The sequence below is a fragment of the Elgaria multicarinata genome, chromosome 5 (assembly GCF_023053635.1).
Source record: "Elgaria multicarinata webbii isolate HBS135686 ecotype San Diego chromosome 5, rElgMul1.1.pri, whole genome shotgun sequence".
NCBI classification, from domain to species: Eukaryota; Metazoa; Chordata; class Lepidosauria; order Squamata; family Anguidae; genus Elgaria; species Elgaria multicarinata.
The window spans coordinates 124,833,191-124,853,890 of record NC_086175.1 but is presented as its reverse complement, the minus strand read 5'-3'; the positions used below and the strand labels follow the sequence as shown (position 1 = coordinate 124,853,890).

The following is a 20,700-nucleotide window of genomic DNA, read 5'->3' as shown; positions in this document are numbered from 1 at the left end:
AGTAGGATGCAGAGGCTGTCTAGGCGGGATGCAGAGTTTTTTCATAACAATGACTAAGAATTCATTTCCCCTCAATTTATTTATTTGCAATAGTTATGCACTGCTCCCAATCCAAAGATTATGGAGTGATGAACAAATAGGACAACAATACCTGATGGAACGCCTCTCCCGACATGAACCTACCCGTACACTGTGCTCAACATCTAAGGTCCTCCTCTGAGCGCCTACTCCGAGGGAAGCTCGGAGGATGGCAACAAGGGAGAGGCCTTTTTTGGGGTGGCCCCCCGACTGTGGAATGATCTTCCTGATGAGGCTTGCCTGGCGCCAACATTGTTATGTTTTAGGCGCCAGGTCAAGACTTTTCTCTTCTCTCAGGCATTTAACACCATTTAACAATGCTAAGTTTGTTTTTTAACGGACCCCCAGAACTGTTGTTTTTAAATGGATACTGTTGTTTTTATACTGTTGTTTTTATGTTTTTAAATTTTGTATGCTTTTAAAGTTTACTGTTTTTAACATTTGTAAACTGCCCAGAGAGCTTCGGCTATGGGGCGGTATATAAATGTAACAAACAAACAAACAAACAAATAAATAAAATAAAAAAATCACCCTTAAAAATTACATTTTAAAAGAAAATCCCCATGTCCACCTGCAAGTAGGAAGAGCCATCGCTTGCTGACCATACCTGCCACGGATTATCCATCTGTGACCTCTTGGCCTTCTGGTAGGAATCTTTTTAAACCCATAACAATAACATTTACTCCCAACAACACAACTACACAATGTTTTTGTGTCCTTAAAACTTATTGTAAATGATAAATAGAATAACAGAATGCTTGGAGATCTATCTATCTATCTATCTATCTATCTATCTATCTATCTATCTCTCTATCTATCTCCAAGCATTATGTCATTTTATATATCTTTCTTGGAAAAAGTGGACTTTTGGGTTCCATCAGGATGGGACAAAGATTTTATGATAGAGCAATTGATGGGATGTAAAATATGAATAGATGAGAACCACTGGACTAGATAACTAATTGAGTGCTCTGAACTCTATGGGGGAGAGGTATGCCCTACTGCTGGTCTTCGGACCACTGTGTCACTTTACAGAACTTAAAAGATGTCATATAAAATATATTGGTGGCCATACCATATTCTCATAGCAAATTCCATAATTTAACTACGTACTATGTGAAGAAGTCTTTTGTCGGTCCTGAATTTTCCACCATTCAAATCCAATGCGATGACCTCATTGGATTCTAGTATTATGCAAGAGGCAGACAGTGCACTATTTTAAACACTTGGATCATGTTCCTCAGATACTGGCCTCTTTTTTATGCTAAGGAACTCCAGACATCGTAACCTTTCTTCATTAGGGAGTTGTTTCGGACTATTGATCATTTTGGTTGCCCTGTTTGGGAACTTTTCCAGCTCTACCACATCCCTTTTGGTACAGCCAAAATTGGACGCAGGATTCCAAGTGTGGTCTCATCATGGACTTTTATAAAGACAGTGAGATATTCACAGTTTTATTTTCAGTCCCATTCTTAATGATGCCACACATGAAATTTGCCTCTTTTCCACTGATGCTGCACACTGGGTTGATGTTGCCATGAAACTCTCCACCATGATCCTGGGATTCCATTCCTGGTCAGTCCCCCCTCCCCACAGTTCAAAGGCCCTGGCTTTTCATGACGAACCAGATGGTTGCCCACTTCACAAAACTGGTCCAGAGAGACCCCTATTGGGCAGATGGCGCAATGCAACAATTAGCTGGCAAGTGTCCATCTTCATAAGGCACTAAGCTTCCAACATCCCTTTGGGTGGCAGTAATTAATTTAATTGGTCTGGTGCTGATCCTGGATTGACAAGGCGCACCACCAGGTCTCACGCCCATAATCTCCTGTGGGAAAGTCACAATTAACAATCCTTTCAATGTTGCCGGGACTGTTTCATGGGTGACAGCCCTGATGTCTATGATGCCAGATGTTATTAGCACTTCCCAATCATTACTGTCATTTTAATTTTTTTAAAAAACACAGACACACACAATTTTGTGAATCAGTTCTAACCACGATGCAGACCTATTAATGAGGTGTCAAATTACACTATGTCTTTCTTGCTTTGTTGTTCCTACTTGTTTTAGGGAGCAATCCTATGGTCCCTAGGTGGCATCTGGGGGGCATACGATACTTTAGATTCCTTGATCTGAGCTTGGAGACAGCGCCCACACCTGAGATCCAAGAACTTGTGACCTGACTCCCCTCCCCTTTCCCATCAGTGTGGAAAGAACCACACCAGCTGCCTCTCCAAGGGTGGGAACACAAGCTGAGAGAGGGGGTGTAAAGGGGGCATTCTAGTGGGTGAGGAGGGGAGTGGGCTGGAGAGGCTGGGATAGGAGGTATCTTGAGGCCTCTCCAGTCTCTTTCCCTCCCCCATGAGACACCCCAACTAGATGGGCAAAAAAGCCCGTCTAGCAAAAATGCAGAGTTGGGAGGAGTGAACAGGCAATGGTCACCTCCAATGTTCCTCCCACTTGCACTGGATATTCCTAAGCTTCTGAGTTCGGACACTTTGGTTTTGAGATCGTTATAGCAGTACATGATATTATCTTCAACTGATACAGAATTGCAACTGCATACTCTATCCTTCTTAGGAACCCCCCTGTGCAATTCATAAGATCCCTACTTAGGGATGCTTGCAAATTTTGTTTTTGCTCACAAAATATGTGAGCATACACCATTCGAAATTCCGGACGTAAGTGTGGACCACATGTCTGCTCAAGGTATTTGCAATTTTTCCAACACCTGCTCATGCTCATCTCATTCCTGATTCCCGGTTCAATTTGCGTAACTTTCCAAACTTACGAAAACATCCTCAGTAGACGGAACCGGTGCCGCTTTCGTCTATGGAGGGAATTTGTGCAAATTAAGAGACCTGCACAAATCTCCCGTACATTCACTGCTTGATTTGCACAACTTTCCCTTTTCCGCAGTCCGAGCAGCAATCGCAAATGCGAATGGGAATTGAGAAGAGACCACTGGCAAAATGATGTTTGGGTAACGTTGGCCATCTTGAACCTCACTCGCTCACACACCTCCTGTCCCATTTGTGTAAACCCCCTCGTGCCTTTTCTCAGCATACTGGGATCAATATTTTCTAGTTTTCTCATGGAGGATGATAGAAAGGTATCCATCTGCTTTACTTTACAGAGGACACTTGTCTATTTGAAAGCATCCTCTGTTTGTAGGGATGTCAGATTCGAAGCCAGAGACCCTGCAGAACTATAAATCTCACAGTGTAGGAGGAGACAAGGCAGCCGTAGCTTTTCCTCCTGTCGCCTCCCAGGTCCCATAATCCAAGTCCTCTCCCCAACCTGATGGAAGTAATCAGGGCTCCAGGTATGCCTCACAGCAAGCAGGAGAAGGGAGGACTGGATGACAGGCCAGAAAGGGCATGGTCAGAAGAAATTGCAGCTGCCTTGCCTCCTGCCACGTCAGAAGATTTAAAGGCACATTAGCATTCATTGTCTTAGAAGCTGTCAAACTGAATCACCGAATGATGGGCCCTCCACCATTCCCCCCCGCCCCAAATTCAAACTTTCTGCCCAGGAAACAATTCTCTCCTTCAGCCCCAAGGTGCTCAATGTTCTAACAGATTCAATGAAGACCTTGGCAATGGGATGTGAAACCGATGGAGCAAAACCATCACCACCGCCTTGAACAGTAGGTGCGCAGAACCTCGTCGGCAGTAGATGGCGCACTTTGGCTCAGCATAATTCAAGGGAAAGCCGGGCGAAAAGCATGCGAAAAGCTCTCGCCCAAGGAAGCTCATAACGTCTGTTGGCCTTGAAGAATCCACAAGATGCTCAGTTCTTTTCAATGCAACAGACTAACGTGGCCGCCCCTGCTAGAACATACCCGTAGGATGGGTACCTGTTCATCTCCTTAGAATGAGCTATAGAGGTCTTTGTTGCCTAACAGATACCAAGTTGCACATGTTCAGAGTGGGTGTCGAAAGGTTGCGTCTCATTCTGTTGGAAGAATGACGGACTCGGCTGTTGTCTTCAGTGTCAAGGTTCCAAGCCTTCCCACGAAAATCGCTGTGCAATCCACAAAGCCTTTATTCGGTTAAAAACACCTCTTCACACTTGCAGCATCTGCGAAGGCTAGCCTCTAAGCCAAATTAATGAAACAAAGCAAGGCAGTTGCATATCAGCTAAATGGATAGTTTCCTGCTGTGCCTGCCAGGCTTTTACTGGACTCCTCCATCAGGGAGAGTCCTCTTGGCCTAACCTAGGATGACCATACGAAAAGGAGGACAGGGCTCCTGTATCTTTAACAGTTGTATTGAAAAGGGAATTTCAGCAAGTGCTATTTGTATATATGGGGAACCTGGTGAAATTCCCTCTTCATCACAACTGTTAAAGCTGCAGGTGCCCTGCCCTCTTTTAAATCTGGTCACTCTAGTATAGCTCCTGCAGCTTTAAGTGTTGTGATGAAGAGGGGATTTCACCAGGTTCTCCCTATATACAAATGACACCTGCTGAAATTCCCCTTTCTATGCAACTGTTAAAGATCCAGGAGCCCTGACCTCCTTTTCACAGGGTCACCCTACCTAACTTCTGAAGTGCAGCCGGTCTGGTGGGCTGCCTCCCACCTCCTTTCAACTCCGGCAGCTTAACCCTGTAGCAGACTCTGAGATCTGTCAATTCCAAAGCTCCCTCCTCCTCTGACAAAGATGGTGTTCCCAGAGGGGAGGAGGGAAAAGACAATCATTGAACCTGGGCCTCCTGTTCGATAAGATTCCTTCCTTACTCCTGGAGACTTTGGGGGAATTCCCCCCACCCCGGGCCTCTGTCTTGATTGAGCTTCCCTAGCTCTACCTCAGAGTTGGAATCAGAATCTGAAACCAAACCAGGGAGCCTGGGCCCCATCTTAATATTCAGGTCAGGACTGCACTGCAGGAGCAATTTGCCCAAATCTCTATTTGCGCAAATAACAACATTGTGGAAAATCCGTGTACTGAAGTCAGGCCAGTTCGCAAAAACTGAATCGAAGTTTTTGCACCCTGAAAGATTCGGCCTACCCATCTAGCTTAGTTATGTGATTTCTTTTGTTATTTAGAAACAACGCTTTGGGATGAAGCATCCCTCAGCACAAAATCAACATCTATCGCAAACAAGGCATTCATATGGAAGAAGGGAATGAGAGGCATCTTTTCTACACCCATTAGGAACATGTGCAAAACTCTCTTTCTCTGCCCATCCCATCCCTAGCTTTCTAGTTGCCCGGAAGATGAACTGTTCCGATTGTGGAAGCTGACAGTTCTTTTGTTAGAGCTCCGTTTCTCAGATGCAACATATTAGATAACACCCCACCATCAGGTGCTTTTGGCATTAAATGATAGCGTTAAGCCCAAAGTCATTTCCATACAAATGCAGTTTATTAAACTCGTCCCATCCCCATCTCTCCAGCTGCTGCGGGTTGGGGAATCTTACTTACTGTCTGTTACACTTGGCGATTTCATTAAATAGAAGTTTCCAGCGAGGCCGTCCAATGAAAAGCCGGCGGTTCAGCACTTGGTATTTCTCTCCAATTATTTTCTGCAAGAAAACAAGACGTTCCCTTTGGTGCACCTGGCAAATTGCTGCCGATCAATCACCGGCCACTTCGCGAGTCAGTCTTAGGCAGCCACTGAACGTTGTTATGGGGAGCTTGATCTGTTGCAATCGGCACAGGAGAATTTGCACGGGCGTGCCTCTGAAGGTCAGAAGGAGAGCAGGGAAGTCTCACTCAGGGCCAGCGCCACCATCCGGCACCCAGGGGCAGCTGTAAAGGCTCCGGTGCTACACCTGCCCTGGGCCCCTTTAAAAATAATTAACTAAACTCCAGCCTAGGTGCTGGGTCTTGTGTTGCTCCAGGGAAATGTTAATGGCAGATATGACCAGCTGCTGTCCATCCCACTAGGGCTTACATGGCCAGAAGAAGGGGCCCCCACCAGAGGGCCCCTGCCCAAGCCAATCACATCTGAGCCAGCCACTAACCAAGGTCTGGGTCAAAGCCATGGGCTCCTGCCAGGGTTGAGGAGGGGAAGCGTTTCTGGAATGGACTCAAGACCAAATGAGTGTGGCCCATCATATCCGAAGCCCATGTCCAGGGCCTTTCACAACCCCAGTGTCCATTAATGGCACTGATCCCTTGCGATGCTGGAGGCCCTGGAATGAACAAGGTGAGGCCTGGTGCAGCTGAAGGATATTCTCAGGATGCACACGGCTTTCCTGATACGCTCCAAGAAGGCAGTGATATCACCATCACCTTGATGTACAGCAGCCCTTGGGGAACACGCAGAGAGCTCAAGATACACTAATCTCAACAGGTTATGGGGACTATTCTGGGTGTTGCATTTATTTATTTATTTATTCATTGCATTTATATCCTGCTTTTTTCCTTCAAGGAACCCAGGGCGGCGTACATAACCTTCCTCCTCTCCATTTTATCCTCACAACAACAGCCCTGTGAGGTGGGTTGGGCTGAGAGCCTGTGACTGGCCCAAAGTCACCCAGTGGGTTTCAATGGCTGAGTGGGGACTAGAACCCGGATCTCCCGACTCCCAGTCCAACACTTTAGCCACTACGCCACACTTCGGAATTTTGGCAGAATATGATGCATTCATTTCACCCTTCTTGCACTGGGACACAAGCAAGCCGGTCAAGGGGCTGGAACCTGGCACTAGGCCAGGTACGGCCAACTTCGGGAAATCCAGGGAGCATTTGCTGCACCTTCTCCCCACCAACACCGTGGTGGTATCAACTACCTTAAAATCAATGAACATTTGCATCTGGAGAAAAAAATTAGCTTGTTTTCCAGCTAATTTGTGTAAAAAAAGAAAAGAAAAAAGGGGGGGCGTCAAAATGGCTACTCCAAGGAGTGGCCAATATATTAAATAATGGGGCGGGGAGTGGGGAGCGGCATGTTGCACACCTCTGCTCTAGACTATATCAGTCAGGAAGAACAAAGCACACACAGTAATCCTGGTTCAAGCTACAGTTTAAGTTGCAGGAAAATGACTCCAAAGGATGAATTCTGTCAAGCCGGCATTGATAGCTGCAGTGCTGAGCAAATCATTACTTGCTCTTGAACCCTGGCAACTACAAAGCTGGAGGAGGCTCCTTTGATCAATTCTAGGGGTGTGCTCCGCTCCGTTAGGCATCCCCGGATCTGAAGCGGAGCGGACCGATCTGGACCTCCGAAGCCCGGTTCTGGAGCGGATTGGCGGAAGTCCAGATCAACCCGAACCGGTTTGGCCCCAATCTGGAAGGGCCGGATCGGGATCCGAAGCGGTTCGGGCAGGGGGTGCACAACCCTAATCAATTCCACAACTGTGAAGGAATAACATTTGTGGCATGAAAGTGAGGAAGGAACGTGGCGACCCAGGGCTACTTGGATGAATCAGGATTGCTGGCCACCCCAGATGCTCCACTGCTGCACAGGAGTCTGTGGAAGCAGCTTCCAACGTCCAGGCGATGTTGGAAACTCTATGTCCCAGGCTTCCCTACAGCAGCGGAGCATCTATGAGGCTTTAGTGCTCCGGCATCATCCACATTCCCCTTCCTCGCTTTTATTCCACCGTCATTTCCAACTGTTTTCCAAAGTCCCCTCTGCAGCTGCGGACTCCGTTTCATCACATACCTGCATCCCGTCTGTCCGGCTAAGGTATAGCTGGATATTGACAAAATCCGGCCGGTTTTCTTGCCAGAGCTGAATTGGTACAGAACGAAAGAAAGAAAGAGGTAGGAAGTGAATTAGCATGTTTTCTTTTAAGCAGAAACCAATATATTATTGCATGCCAAATCCCCCAATAGAGTTAGATTCCAACCCCTTGTGTCTCAGTACCAGATAATATATGCAAATGTGTATATTAAAACCCAGATGACTGTTTCTTCTAAGGCAAGAAATTTGATTTGCAATAGAGAAAAGGCTGGGGAGTGGGGAGGCTCAATCCTTGCCATGACCCCTACTTTCATTCTACTGCATCTCCCCTCTCCCACGAGATCAAGACTGAGCCATGGGCAGCAGTCAGAGAGGAACAATGAGTTGGGAACCAGGATTGGTGCCAGAGGATCAGAACTGAGGGTCCAAGCCAAGTGAAAGCCAAAGAGCACACCAAAATGCACCATACCCAAAAAGATCATTGTTGTATCGACAAAGCCCATTTCTAACTTTTAGAGCCCATCTATCTGCAGGACCCAGTATCCAACAAGAGTAGGTGGAGCCAGTCCAAAGACTGAAAAAACTTCACTGTCCCACAAGATACTCCAATCAGTATCTCTCTCTCTCTCTCTCTCTCTCTGTCTCTCTTTCTCTCTCACACACAAGGATTTCTGGTTCTATCCCTTCTTCGATTATACCATTAGTTCTATGGTGGGTCATGGGGCAATTGTATTAGAACAGAGACACAGAGGAAAACAATCAAAAATTGTGCAAACTGATCAAAGTTGGTGTCAATTTATCAAGCTGCCCAGTCTCTGAGGTCATCAGATGGGATGCACCTGATGGTTCCGCATGGACCTATGGCCCAATTGGAGTTCACTCAAAGTAGAGCTTTCAGAGTTGGTGGCTCCCTTTCTGCGGAACTCCCTGCCTATAGAGGTCAAGCAGATACTAACATGGTGTTGTTTTCAGTGTCTGCTGAAGACATCTATTTCAAGAAGTTTGCCTTGCTTGACCAGCCGTAAGAACAGAAGAAGAGCCATGCTGGATTAGACCAAGGGTCCATTGAGTCCACACACTGTTCACACATTGGCCAGCCAGCTGTCGACCAGGGCACCACAAGCAGGACATGTTGCAACAGCCACCCATGTTCTCCAGCAACCGGTGTATATAGGCTTACTGCCTCTGATACTAGAAGCAGGTTTTTACTGGTACTCTATTTTTTTTTAAAAAATGTAATATGTTGTTTTATTTCTTTATATGACGTAAACTTTTTATTATTTTTGTTCACTGCTCCAGAATCTATTTAGAGGTGGAGTGTATACAAATGCTGTAAATAAAATAAAATAAAATAATAAATTTATATCCCCCTTTTTTTTCCTTTTGCAAGGAACCCAAGGTAGCTGATACAGTCCTCCTTTTCTCCATTTTATCCTCACTACGGTCCTGTGAGGTAGGTCACCCAGTGAGTTTCATGGTCAAGATCTTCCGAGTCCTAGTCCAACACTGTAACCTCCAGTACCCACATAGCTTTGTTAGAAATGCCTAGTTCTCAAGTCTCACTTAATTTCATTAACTATTATTCATCAGACTATTCCATGTGTAGTCGTAGAATCATAGAATAGCAGAGTTGGAAGGGGTCTACAAGGCCATCGAGTCCAACCCCCTGCTCAATGCAGGAATCCACCCTAAAGCATCCCTGACAGGTGGTTGTCCAGCTGTCTCCTGAATACCTCTAGTGTGGGAGAGCCCACAACCTCCCTAGGTAACTGGTTCCTAGACTGAAGCCAATGGAGCTTACTTCTAAGGAGACAGGGGTGGGATTGCACTATTGCTGGGCTTTTAAAGGAAGGTCCTTCAGAAACAAAGCCAGCCCCCTCTTACCTTGTGGTGCAACTTGCAAATCAGATCAGCAAACCAGCGGAAGGACTGGATGTCTCGGCACACCCAAATGAAGTAAAGTCTCCTGAGCTTGTAGCGTTTCCAGTCATCGCTTTATGGGAAAGCCGCATTTGGAGGAGGAAATTAAAAATAATGATAATTACCATGAGATTATCAAGCACTGATTTGAGATGTCATCATGTTCTTTATGCTCAGCTGCCAATTCATGTTGCAGGGGTGCAACCAGGCTTCTCTAATGGTGGTGCCTTCTGGAGGTGTTGGACTGCAACTCCTATCATCCCCAGCTACTATGCTCTACATCTTAAAAGCCATCTTTTTCCTACAGTGTCAGTACGCATGTTTTATTGAACTATCCACTACAGCGGTAAGGGAGACAAGAAAGAGCAGACAACCAAGGAGGACACCAAGAGCCTTGCTAGACTAGCTGGATAAGCTGGCAGGGAGGCGGGGCGACGGCGTGCTAACTTTAGCACGCACCGCCCCACCTCCTACATGCACGACGCGCAGGGACTCTGGAAGCCCTGCAGCGTCGGCCATTTTTTTAGTGTTAAAGGGGCCACGTGCGCCCCGAAGACTCCGGACAAGGTAAGTGGGTTTACAAGGTAACTGGTGCACACATTCTCCCACTCTTTCCCCTCCCTCCCTCCCTCCCCGTCCCCGATGTCTGTGCCGCCCTCCGCCATCCCCCTCTCCTGCCGGTCCGGCCTTCCCCCCATCTCCCCCCCGGATCCCGCCCAGCCCGATGGGCACAGTGCTTGTTTGAGCCCTGTGCCCAGTCCATGGCTTTTCCCAGCTACTCGCGAGTAAGCGAGTAGCCGCAAAAAGCCATGGACCCTGCTAGACCTTCTGCAGTCCCGGCCTCAGGCTGGGACTGCGGAAAAACCGCCCTATAAGCGATTTCGGTTATGGCGGTTCAAATGAGGTCTCAGCACGGCCTGACCCCAGATTCCCCTGTGCGTCATCTGGACACACAGCAGGGAACCCGGGCCTCACACCGCGCTAAGACCTCGTCTAGCAAGACCCCAAGTCTCATTGGTGCTAGGACTGTCTAGAGGTACATGTGGAGCTACACTGTCTATGTGTAATATGGATGAATGAGAATTTCATTTTTGCTCACGAAATACAAGAGCATGCCCACTTTGAAGCCCCAACCACGAGCGCATGAATGTCTGACAAAAATATTTGCAAATTGCCGAACACGTGTTCGAGTTCGCCTTGTTCCCGATTCTTAGTTCAACTTGTGAAAATTTCCTCAGTAAACTGGAACAGTCTCGCCTTAGTCTATGGAGATTTGCGCAAATTAGGGGAGATTTGTGCAAATCTCCCCATTTGTCCTCTCTTCTATTTGCACAAATCTCCCATTCATGCAGAGCAAGCAGCAGTTGGAAACACGAATGGGAACCAAGTATGAGATAAGTGGTGAGACGGCATTTGGGGAATCCTAGCAAACACGAGCTTCATTCGTTTGCCCATCCCTGATGTATAACAATTGCTACTGTGTGATCAAGAAGAAAGCTCTCTAGTGCTCCCATGAGATATGGAATAGATGAGACAGCAAGGAAGGGCAACACCTTGGTGGCACTCTAGCTACCTTCCTTCCACTCTGAGTCCAAAAGCCAGGGGGTGCAAGTTAAGAACATAAGTGGTGCCATGCTGGATCAGACCAAGGCTCCATCTAGTCCAGCACTTTGTTCGCACAGTGGCCAACCAGCCTTCGGTCGGGGATGAACAAGCAGGACATGGTGCAACAGCACCCTCCCACCCATGTTCCCCAGCAACTGGTGCACATCAGCTTATTGCCTCGAATATTGGAGATAGCACACAACCATCAGGGCTAGTAGCCATGGATAGCCTTCTCCTCCAGGAATTTATCCAACCCCCTTTTAAAACCATCCAGATTGGTGGTCATCACTGCATCTTGTGGTAGTAAGTTCCATCATTTAACTATGCGCTGTGTGAAGAAGTACTTCCTTTTATTTGTCCTGGATCTCCCACCAATCAGTTTCATGGGATGAAACTCCAGAATGCCCCAAAGTGGACAAAAATCACATCAATCCTATTAATGCCAATTCCCAGGGTTCTGTCATGCGCCAGTGTCGTACAAAGAATGGGAATGTGGGTGGAGTTATACAGATAGAAGGGGCGGGGCTAGGCAAACAGGCGTGGCTTTCTGCTCTCACCCACAACCAAATGAGAGCCAAAGTATACCAAACTGCATTTGCGCGTGTTCATCCCACATTCTCCTTTCCTCTACTTCTTTCCCTTCGTTCCTTTTATTCCCCTCCCACAGGCTGTTGGAATTTAGATTGTACGCCTGGTGGGGCAGAGAGCTATTCTACATTGCAGAGCTCCATGTTAACCTGAGGTCCTTTAACCATAGACTACAGGCATTGCACCTGCAACCTTCTGCACTGAGCTAATGCCCGCCTCCAAATGCCCCATTTTATAAAAGCATGGTTTTGCCCTTCTGGCAACAATCACATCAGGGTAGCGCATATTTGGTGGAAGGATTCTGGTAAACCTTGTGGGGAGGGGGTGGTGGAGTGCTTTAACATGACGAGGCTTACATACAGCAGGGTGTTGAGGATCGATGCAAACGGAGTCACTCCAATGCCTCCAGCCACACAGAGGCTGATCTCGTAATTGAAAGATTCTTCAAAAGGGCTCCCAAAGGGACCATCTACATAAAGCCTACAGGAAAATGAGAAGCAAGCACATTTTTTTAAAAAAAATTAACATAGGCATTTTTTTAATCACAAAGATATCAAAACAACATGGCACACTCAATTTAAGATGTATATGGAAGTGATATAAATTAAATACTATGAAGAGTATTTAATTTAGGGTGGATTCCTGCACTGAGCAAGGGGTTGGACTCGATGGCCTTGTAGGCCCCTTCCAGCTCTGCTATTCTATGATTCTAAGAGCACTCCTAACTCCCTGATCCACTGGCTGGAGGGGCTTGGATGGGGTGGAAGTGTCCCGTCCGTGGGGAGAGGAGTGCTTCTACCAAAAGGTAAAAGAGAAGCACAGCCACCCTGGGAAACCCTAGTATGTTCATGGGAGCAGATCTAGCAGACCAAGGATCAGGAATCAAGGGGGCACCTGGTTAGGGTTCTGGAGGTTAGGATCCAAAGATGGGTGCAAATGTAAATTCACGCTGCAACTCCTGATTTCTACCTGTCCCGACTCCCTTCCTCCTTCACCCAGTCTGTCTGTTCCCTGTCGCTGCTGTTTTATTATTCCTTTAAGAAATTTCTTGTCCACTTTTCATTGTAAAATAATCCCAAAGCAGAATACCAGCAATAAACCACAGCAAAATAATACAGCGTTGACAAAGAAAAAACAACAACATCAAGCAGAGTCATGGATAAGTACAAGTCTACACGACGCAGCCAAAGAAAGGAGAGGGAAATTTGCTCTGGTTTTGCCAAGAAAAATGAAATTCTCTAAATTTGGATCATTTGTAATGGATGCAAGTTAGGAAATCGTGTGAGCAGCTTCTTTTGCTATCAGCGGTTCTTGTGCTGTTGTTTTTTGCAGGCGAGTGTGTGTGTGTGTACATGTATGCATTAACTTTTGTAAACCGCCCAGAGAGCTTCGGCTATGGGGCGGTATATAAATTGAATAAATAAATAAATAAATAAATAAATGCTATTTTGGGCTGCATGAATAGAAGTATAGCTTCCAAGTCACGTGAGGTACTGGTTCCTCTCTGTTCGGCCCTGGTTAGACCTCATCTAGAGTATTGCGTCCAGTTCTGGGCTCCACAATTCAAGAAGGACGCAGACAAGCTGGAGCGTGTTCAGAGGAGGGCAACCAGGATGATCAGGGGTCTGGAAACAAAGCCCTATGAAGAGAGACTGAAAGAACTGGGCATGTTTAGCCTGGAGAAGAGAAGATGGAGGGGAGACATGATAGCACTCTTCAAATACTTAAAATGTTGTCACACAGAGGAGGGCCAGGATCTCTTCTCAATCCTCCCAGAGTGCAGGACATGGAATAACGGGCTCAAGATAAAGGAAGCCAGATTCCAGCTGGACATCAGGAAAAACTTCCTGACTGTTAGAGCAGTACGATAATGGAATCTGTTACCTAGGGAGGTTGTGGGCTCTCCCACACTAGAGGCCTTCAAGAGGCAGCTGGACAACCATCTGTCAGGGATGCTTTAGGGTGGATTCCTGCATTGAGCAGGGGGTTGGACTCGATGGCCTTGTAGGCCCCTTCCAACTCTGCTATTCTATAATTCTATGAAATCTAGCACAGGTGGTGCTCCAGAAACAGGCTGCAAAACAGGACAGGAAAAGGCAGAGAGGTGGCCTTGAATCTATGGATGCTGACATTCTTCCTGTTTTTCCCTCGAGAGGCCAAATCACGTGCCACTTAAACTCATACAATCAGGGCCTCTAAAGTCCACCCTGCCTGTATAACCTTGTGCTTCCACCCACACAAACGCACACCCACCCACACCACAATCCTATCTGGCAAACTGTAGGCAGAATCCAACAGGTGTTTATGCTCCTGCTGGTTTTTACGCCCCTGCTCCTTCCTCAACTGTGATTTAGCGCTTCCAGGACAACCTGAAACTGAGCACAAACACTTGTTTCTGGAAGGAAAACTACTGTTTCCACTCATTTTGGGGCTTCCTCTAGGAAGTGGGTCCCACTTGCAGAAGGAAATTGGTGGGGTGTACGTGCCCCCCTTTGGATTCTGCCCTATAATTCCTGGTCTCCATCTTCTCTTGCTCTGTCACTGCTCTTATGAATCATAAGGGAACGGTCTGCTGGGCCAGTGACAAGGTCGGTATATCAACCACACTTTTCTTTCTGTAAATAATTGTGACAAAATAAATATGCGTATTCTTTGCACTTCCTCTTTGTCAGTGTTCTTGGAATAATTTCCCCACTGTATGTAGCACAGAGTACAATATACCATGTGCAACACCATGCTTCTGCCAAGATCCTAGTTTTTTCTGTGTCATTTGAGTATGCGTGTATAGACGACTGTTTACATACATGTGTAGTTGAAGACATAGATAGCACTTTTGGTAACACCAGTTTCTATTATCCTGGTTCCTATCAGCATGTTCCTATTATTCTGGTCCATTACATTTTACATTTACCCTGGTTAATTTCTATTATCCTGATTCCTTTTACCCTGAACATTAAAATATCTCTATTACCCTGGTCCTATTACCCTGTGCATCACAGGTTCTCTGTTGCCCTGGTCCAATTCCTTGTGCATTTCAGGTTCTCTATTACCCTGGTTCCTTTTACCCTGTGCATTTTTGTGAACTGCCCAGAGAGCTCCGGCTATTGGGCGGTATAGAAATGAAATGAAATGAAATGAAATAAATAAATAAATAAATAAATTAAATGTTCTCTATTATCCTGGCATTACACAGTGCACTGTACATCTCCTACATTTATGTATTAATTAAAACATTTGTATCCCGCCCTATATCTCTAGGACCTCAGGACGGCATATAGATAAAACTATACAACACTATAAAACAATAAATATACACAGTCAAAAATAAATTAAACCATTAATCAAGCTAAAACCAGTATAGAATTTAAAAGCTTCTAAAATCAGTTAAAACAATGTGCAAGCTTGGTGAATTTAGTTATCAAAGGCTTTGTTAAAAAACAACACCATGCCTTTACTTGGCGCTGGAATAAAGTCAGTGTTGGTGCCAGTCAGGCCTCCAAGGCGAGGGTATACCACAGTCAAGGTGCCACAATAGAGAAAGCCCTGCTATTACCAGAGGTGTCAGAGAGCAGAAAAAGTTACCGCTAGTAATGAAGGCTTAAGAGAGATGTTTCATCCTTTAGGAATGTGGGTGGGTGGGGGAGGACCTGCACAAAAGCCAGGTAACCATCCAATGATGGGGGAAAGTGGGCAGGAGCAGAAAAAGGGGGTGTCCATCTGGGGAACCTGGGAGGGCCAGTTTTGCCCCCTGGGCCTGAGATTGTAGACTCCTACTACAGCGCTACAACCTTAGTCAGCTTGGAAAGGAGAGGATAAGGTGATCAGTGGCTACTAGTCCTGATGGCTATGTATTACCTCTAGGATACCTGTTGTTGGAGAAGAATGGTGGGGAAGGTGTCTTGGGCCCATGTCCTGCTTGTGCACTGTCCAGAGGCATTTGACCGGCCACCCTGGGAAGCAGAACATTAATAGGCCAGGGGTGAGGAACATGTGGCCTTCTAGATGTTCTTGGGCTTCAACTCCCACCAGCCCTTGCCAGAATAGACAATCGTGAGGGTTAATAGCAGTTGCAGCCCATCAGTATTTATAGGGCCGTACATTCATCATCCCTAAGACAGGCCCTTGGTCGGATCCACTGGGGAATCTTATCATGTTCTTAACAGGACCAATTAGTGCCCCAGGTCACTTCCACCACTGAGATGCCAAAATATGATTATTACATTATTCTGATTTTATGATTAAACTTATTTATTTAATTGAATAATGAAATAATTAATTGTGAGGTCTGTCTTACTTTGTGGTAAGAGTGAGGCATCTCTTACTTATTTTGAAGCATCTCTTACTTTGGTACCAGATTTTAACTACGATCTGATTGATGATACAAATCTTTTCCTTGGAATTCCTTTGAATTTCAAGACGCAGGATAGCCTCTAGGACTCCTCATTCCTTGCTTGGCATTCCCCCCCTTTTTTTTTTCTTTCCTAAAACTCACTGCCTTAAAGGTATTTATTGGTATGACACCTAAGTTATAAGGAAGAGATTTGCATAAAACCCACTGGAAATAATTGGCCTCAGACTTCATTTCCATATAAGCAGGTGAATTATATTTGAGTGCTTTTTTGTGATTTAACATCTCTTTTCTTCAGCAGAGGAGGGAGAACCTCTCTAGGAAAAGGGGGGGAGAAAAAAGGAACATATTTCCTTCTGTTAGACCACGTTGCGTGTAATCTTTACTGCTTTTTAGAGAGAATCAGGTCTTTTTGCAATTTATGTTAGCTTACTTTTTTAAAATTTGCAAGAGGGAAATAAAGAATGGTTCACTTGTGAGGTTTGTAATATCTCTTTCTTTTTGGCTTGTTTTTTTGTTTTGTTTTCCAGTTTCTTGTAGAAATAAATAATTAGGCAAAAACACAACATTTATCATAGGATAAATTCTAAACTGGAAATGGGATGCTTCAACAAGGTGATCCACTGTGCCCTCACCCTGCTCTTTCACAATATCTTACAGGAGATCCAGATAACATCTTCAGTCTGTAGCCCTCCTGTGTTTTCCCACCACCTCTTCCATCTTTTTTCTTACCAGAAAAAGAAATCCATTAAGGGTGCAGTTCTATGCATGTTTAGACAGGGGAAAAAATCCTACAACAACCAGCATTCCCCAGCCAGCCATGTTGGAAATTGCACATCTTTTTTCCCCTGTCTAAATATACATAGGATTGTGCCTTCAGGAACAAAAGGCATAATAGTTGCACAATGCCTTTTGATTGAGAGCCAGGCCGTTGCTAGGCCAGGTGTTAGCGCGGTGTGAGGCCCGGTTTCCCTCCTGTGCATCCAGATGATGCACAGGGGATTCTGGGGTCAGGCCGCGCTAAAACCTGCCTTAAACCGGGATAAGCGGATTCACTTATGGCCCGGTTTTTGCCGGGGCTGCGGAACATCTAGCAGGGTCCATGGCTTTTTCCAGCTGCTCGCTTACTCGTGAGTAGCCGGGAGAAGCCACGGACTGGGCGCAGCACTCATAGGAGCGCTGTGCCCATCAGGCCAGGGGGGATCACGGAGGGGGGGGGGGAGATAGGGGCGGGGGGAAAGGCCGGACCTGGCAGGAGAGAGGGGGGGAGAAGAGCAGGCACGGGCATCAGGCTTGGGGGGAGGGCGAGCGAGCGGGCAGGTGGGCATCAGGAATTGTGGGGGGGTCAGGGGCAGGGGGTGCAGGGGGGCTTTATTTATTTTTTAAAAAAATCACTTACTTTCTCCGGCGGTGCTGCAGTGCACATGGCCTCTTTAACTGATGAACAAAATGGCTGACGCGACGGGGCTTCCCCTTGCCCCATCGCGTATTACGTCTGGAAGAGGGCGACGAGGCGCGCTAGCTGTAGTGTGTCGTCGCCCCGACTCCCAGACGGATTATCAGGTAGGTCTAGCAAGGCCCCCAGTGTGGTGTCGTGGTTAGAGTGTTGGACTGGGACTTGGGAGATCCAGGTTCTAATCCCCACTTGGCCATGGTAGCTCACTGGGTGACTTTGGGCCAGTCACTGGCTCTCAGACTGACCTACCTCACAGGATTGTTGTGAGGTTAAAATGGAGAGGAGGAGGATTATATATGCCGCCTCGGGTTTCTTGGAGTAGAAAGGCGAGATATAAATGCCATAAATAATTAAAAATAACTCAAATTTTCGCACTAGGTGCCTTCCATCAGAAAGAACCAAGAGTCGATGCTTTTAGGGGAAAGTAGCACCACCAAGCTAGGTCTGAACACTTGAACTTCCATTATTTACAAGGCGACTGATCTGGACTACGCTCTTCCTTCCCATGTTATATGTTGAGGTGGCACCGCTGCCCATGTGATGGCAAATTGAAGTGGTTCCCAAGCTACCTAGCTAACAACCAGTATAAGCCAGAGGCTTTACATGATCACGCAGCAGCTCCTGACACTGGGAGATGCAGGTTTGGATCCTTGCCCAAACGTGAAGCTCACTGGGTGATCTGAAGCCGGTCAGCATCTCCAGCTCAATCTACCTTGCAGGGTCGTTGTGAGGATTCAAGAAGCAGCTGTAATACTGAGGGGGCAGGTGAGCACCCTTCTCCTTGCCCCATCCTTCCCTCCCTCCCTTCCTGTGTGTCAGGAAATCACCACTGCCCCCTCCAGCCACTGGGTCAGGAAGTACCTGAGGAGAAGGAAAAGATGGTGTCTCCCACCATTCCACCTGCAGAAACTGACGAGACAGGGCGTTGACTCTAGGGATGGGAGAACCAGGGGTTTTTGAGCTCAATTAAATTCACTAAGAATCACTTCAAAACTTGTTTCGGTTCGCTTTCATTTTCAACATTTTTTTTGGCTCGTTTGAACAGGAAAGGAACACGCATTGAATGAGAAAAGTGTACATTTCTGTGCATATTTTTCAAAAGCGAACACTCACCTCCATTGACTAATGGTTGAAAACGCATGTGTGAGTGTTTAAGTGCAGATTTCAAAGTGTTCATTTCCCCCAAAATACGCATTGTTTGAATGTGATCACAAGTTCAGGAATTTGCAAATGTTTTTTTTTTCCCCCCAGGACATGCGCTCCCATTCGCATTCAGGTTTGCGAACGGAGCATTTTCGAGTGATCTGCAAACTAAAACAAAATTCTCCTGCATCCCTAGTGAAACCTTTCTCCAAATCACCTGAGGACAGCATGCTAGGCCAATGGTTAGGAATGCTGGGAACTGTAGGCTAAAACATCTGGAGGGCTACCAGATTGGGGAAGGCTGCTCTATATCACTTATGATTGCAACGTTTTGCTGTCTGAAGCAAAGGATAAGATAATGCCCCCAGCCACCACCATTCCACCTTGCAGCAGCTAACTAGACCGGCAGCTGAATCTTACTTCAACACATGGGACAGCATCCTCCAAATCACCTGAGGGCAGCATGTTAGCTGAGGAGCTACCTGGAACTCACAGCTTGGTCCTCCAATAGAAAGGAATGCCCTCTCCCACTGAGTATCTACCACCGAAGGCAACCACTTCACTCTGTCTTGTAGAAGGGCCGGCCCAGTTTGGCCATGCAACATTCAGGCAGGGTCTCATCACCCCTCTCCGAAACAGACTGGGAGACCAGACGTGGCATTTACCAAAGTTTCTTACGCTGCCACTGTTGCTTCTGAAGTTTACAGCCTGAGTTCAAGGCCCCATTAGACCGGGGGAAGCTCAGTCCCATACATTTCATGTTCTAACAAAGTGAGGTCAATCCTCAGGGCCAGCTCATAATGATTACCACCTGTGAAAAATGCCTCCTCCGTCTGCATGGAAAGTCATGCAGGTTTTTTTTTTTTTTTTGGCTTCGAGATATTGTAGCTGGTGATCTAAGCTTCAGGTCAGCTGTTATCCTGGAACAAGCCAGGGCCTGTTCTTTGCTTGGAGGCAAAAGACTGTGGCAGTGCAAACCACTTGTTTTATCTTTTCACGGAACAAGGAACTTGGGTCTGCAAATTAGCATCGAGTTCAAGCCAGCCCGTCTCACACAAAATGTAGCAAGGCCTGGGAGAGGCATAGAAAGTCACCATTAAATGGTCAAAGCTAGAGTATGCCTTCCATGAAGGGCAAGCGGAGGGCCAAACTACACATTACCCTTACGCTTTCTCAATGGATTAGAGGAAGGGGAGTGATTAATATCCAGATTTCAGTGCATGGGGATGTGAGGTTGATCCCTTTCCTTCCTGGCTGGGTTTGGGATGGACACCTATGCTCCCTACCCTGGCTACAAGGCACTGTAAGAAGAATTCCTATTGGCATCATATTGTGGTGACCTGGCTTAAGGGCAGATTTAGGATGTCTTAGCAAGAGTCTATCCAAGCAGTGACAGCCAGAGAACATTCTCTTGTGAAGCTTTGGGAGAAAGACCATGGATGAGTGGTAGAGCACCTGCTTTGCATGCAGAAGATCCCAGATTTGATCCCTGGTATCTCCAGGAAAGGCTCCTGCCTGAAACCCAAGAGAGCTGCTGCCAGTCAGTGTTGACAACAATGGGGTAAATGGTCCCATGGTCTCACTCAGTAGAAGGCAGCTTCCTATGTTCCTTACATTAGGAAAGCATGATAGGTTCCTTGGACAGATACATTTATTTATTTATTTATTTATTTATTTATTTATTTATTACATTTATATACCGCCCAATAGCTGAAGCTCTCTGGGCGGTTTACGACAATTAAAAATAGTAAACATTAAAAGTATACAAAATTTTTAAAAAACATAAAAAACAGTATAAAAACAACAGTATCCATTTAAAAACAACAATTCTGGGGGTCCGTTAAAAACGAACTTAATGTTGTTAAATGCTGTTAAAATGCCTGGGAGAAAAGTCTTGACCTGGCGCCGAAAAGATGACAATGTTG

At 46.2% G+C, this 20,700-nt stretch overlaps 1 protein-coding gene across 1 annotated transcript in view; it reads right to left on the bottom strand.

Annotated features, from left to right (window-relative positions):
* Positions 1-20,700, bottom strand: part of NOX4 (NADPH oxidase 4) — a 132,512-nt gene that overhangs the window by 1,751 nt on the left and 110,061 nt on the right. The window contains exons 13-16 of the mRNA XM_063127852.1: positions 12,189-12,308; positions 9,600-9,708; positions 7,695-7,763; positions 5,508-5,608 (exon numbers count right to left, since the gene is read on the bottom strand). Of these exons, the coding sequence (XP_062983922.1) occupies positions 5,508-5,608; positions 7,695-7,763; positions 9,600-9,708; positions 12,189-12,308 (399 nt within the window). The remainder of the gene's footprint in view (positions 1-5,507; positions 5,609-7,694; positions 7,764-9,599; positions 9,709-12,188; positions 12,309-20,700) is intronic.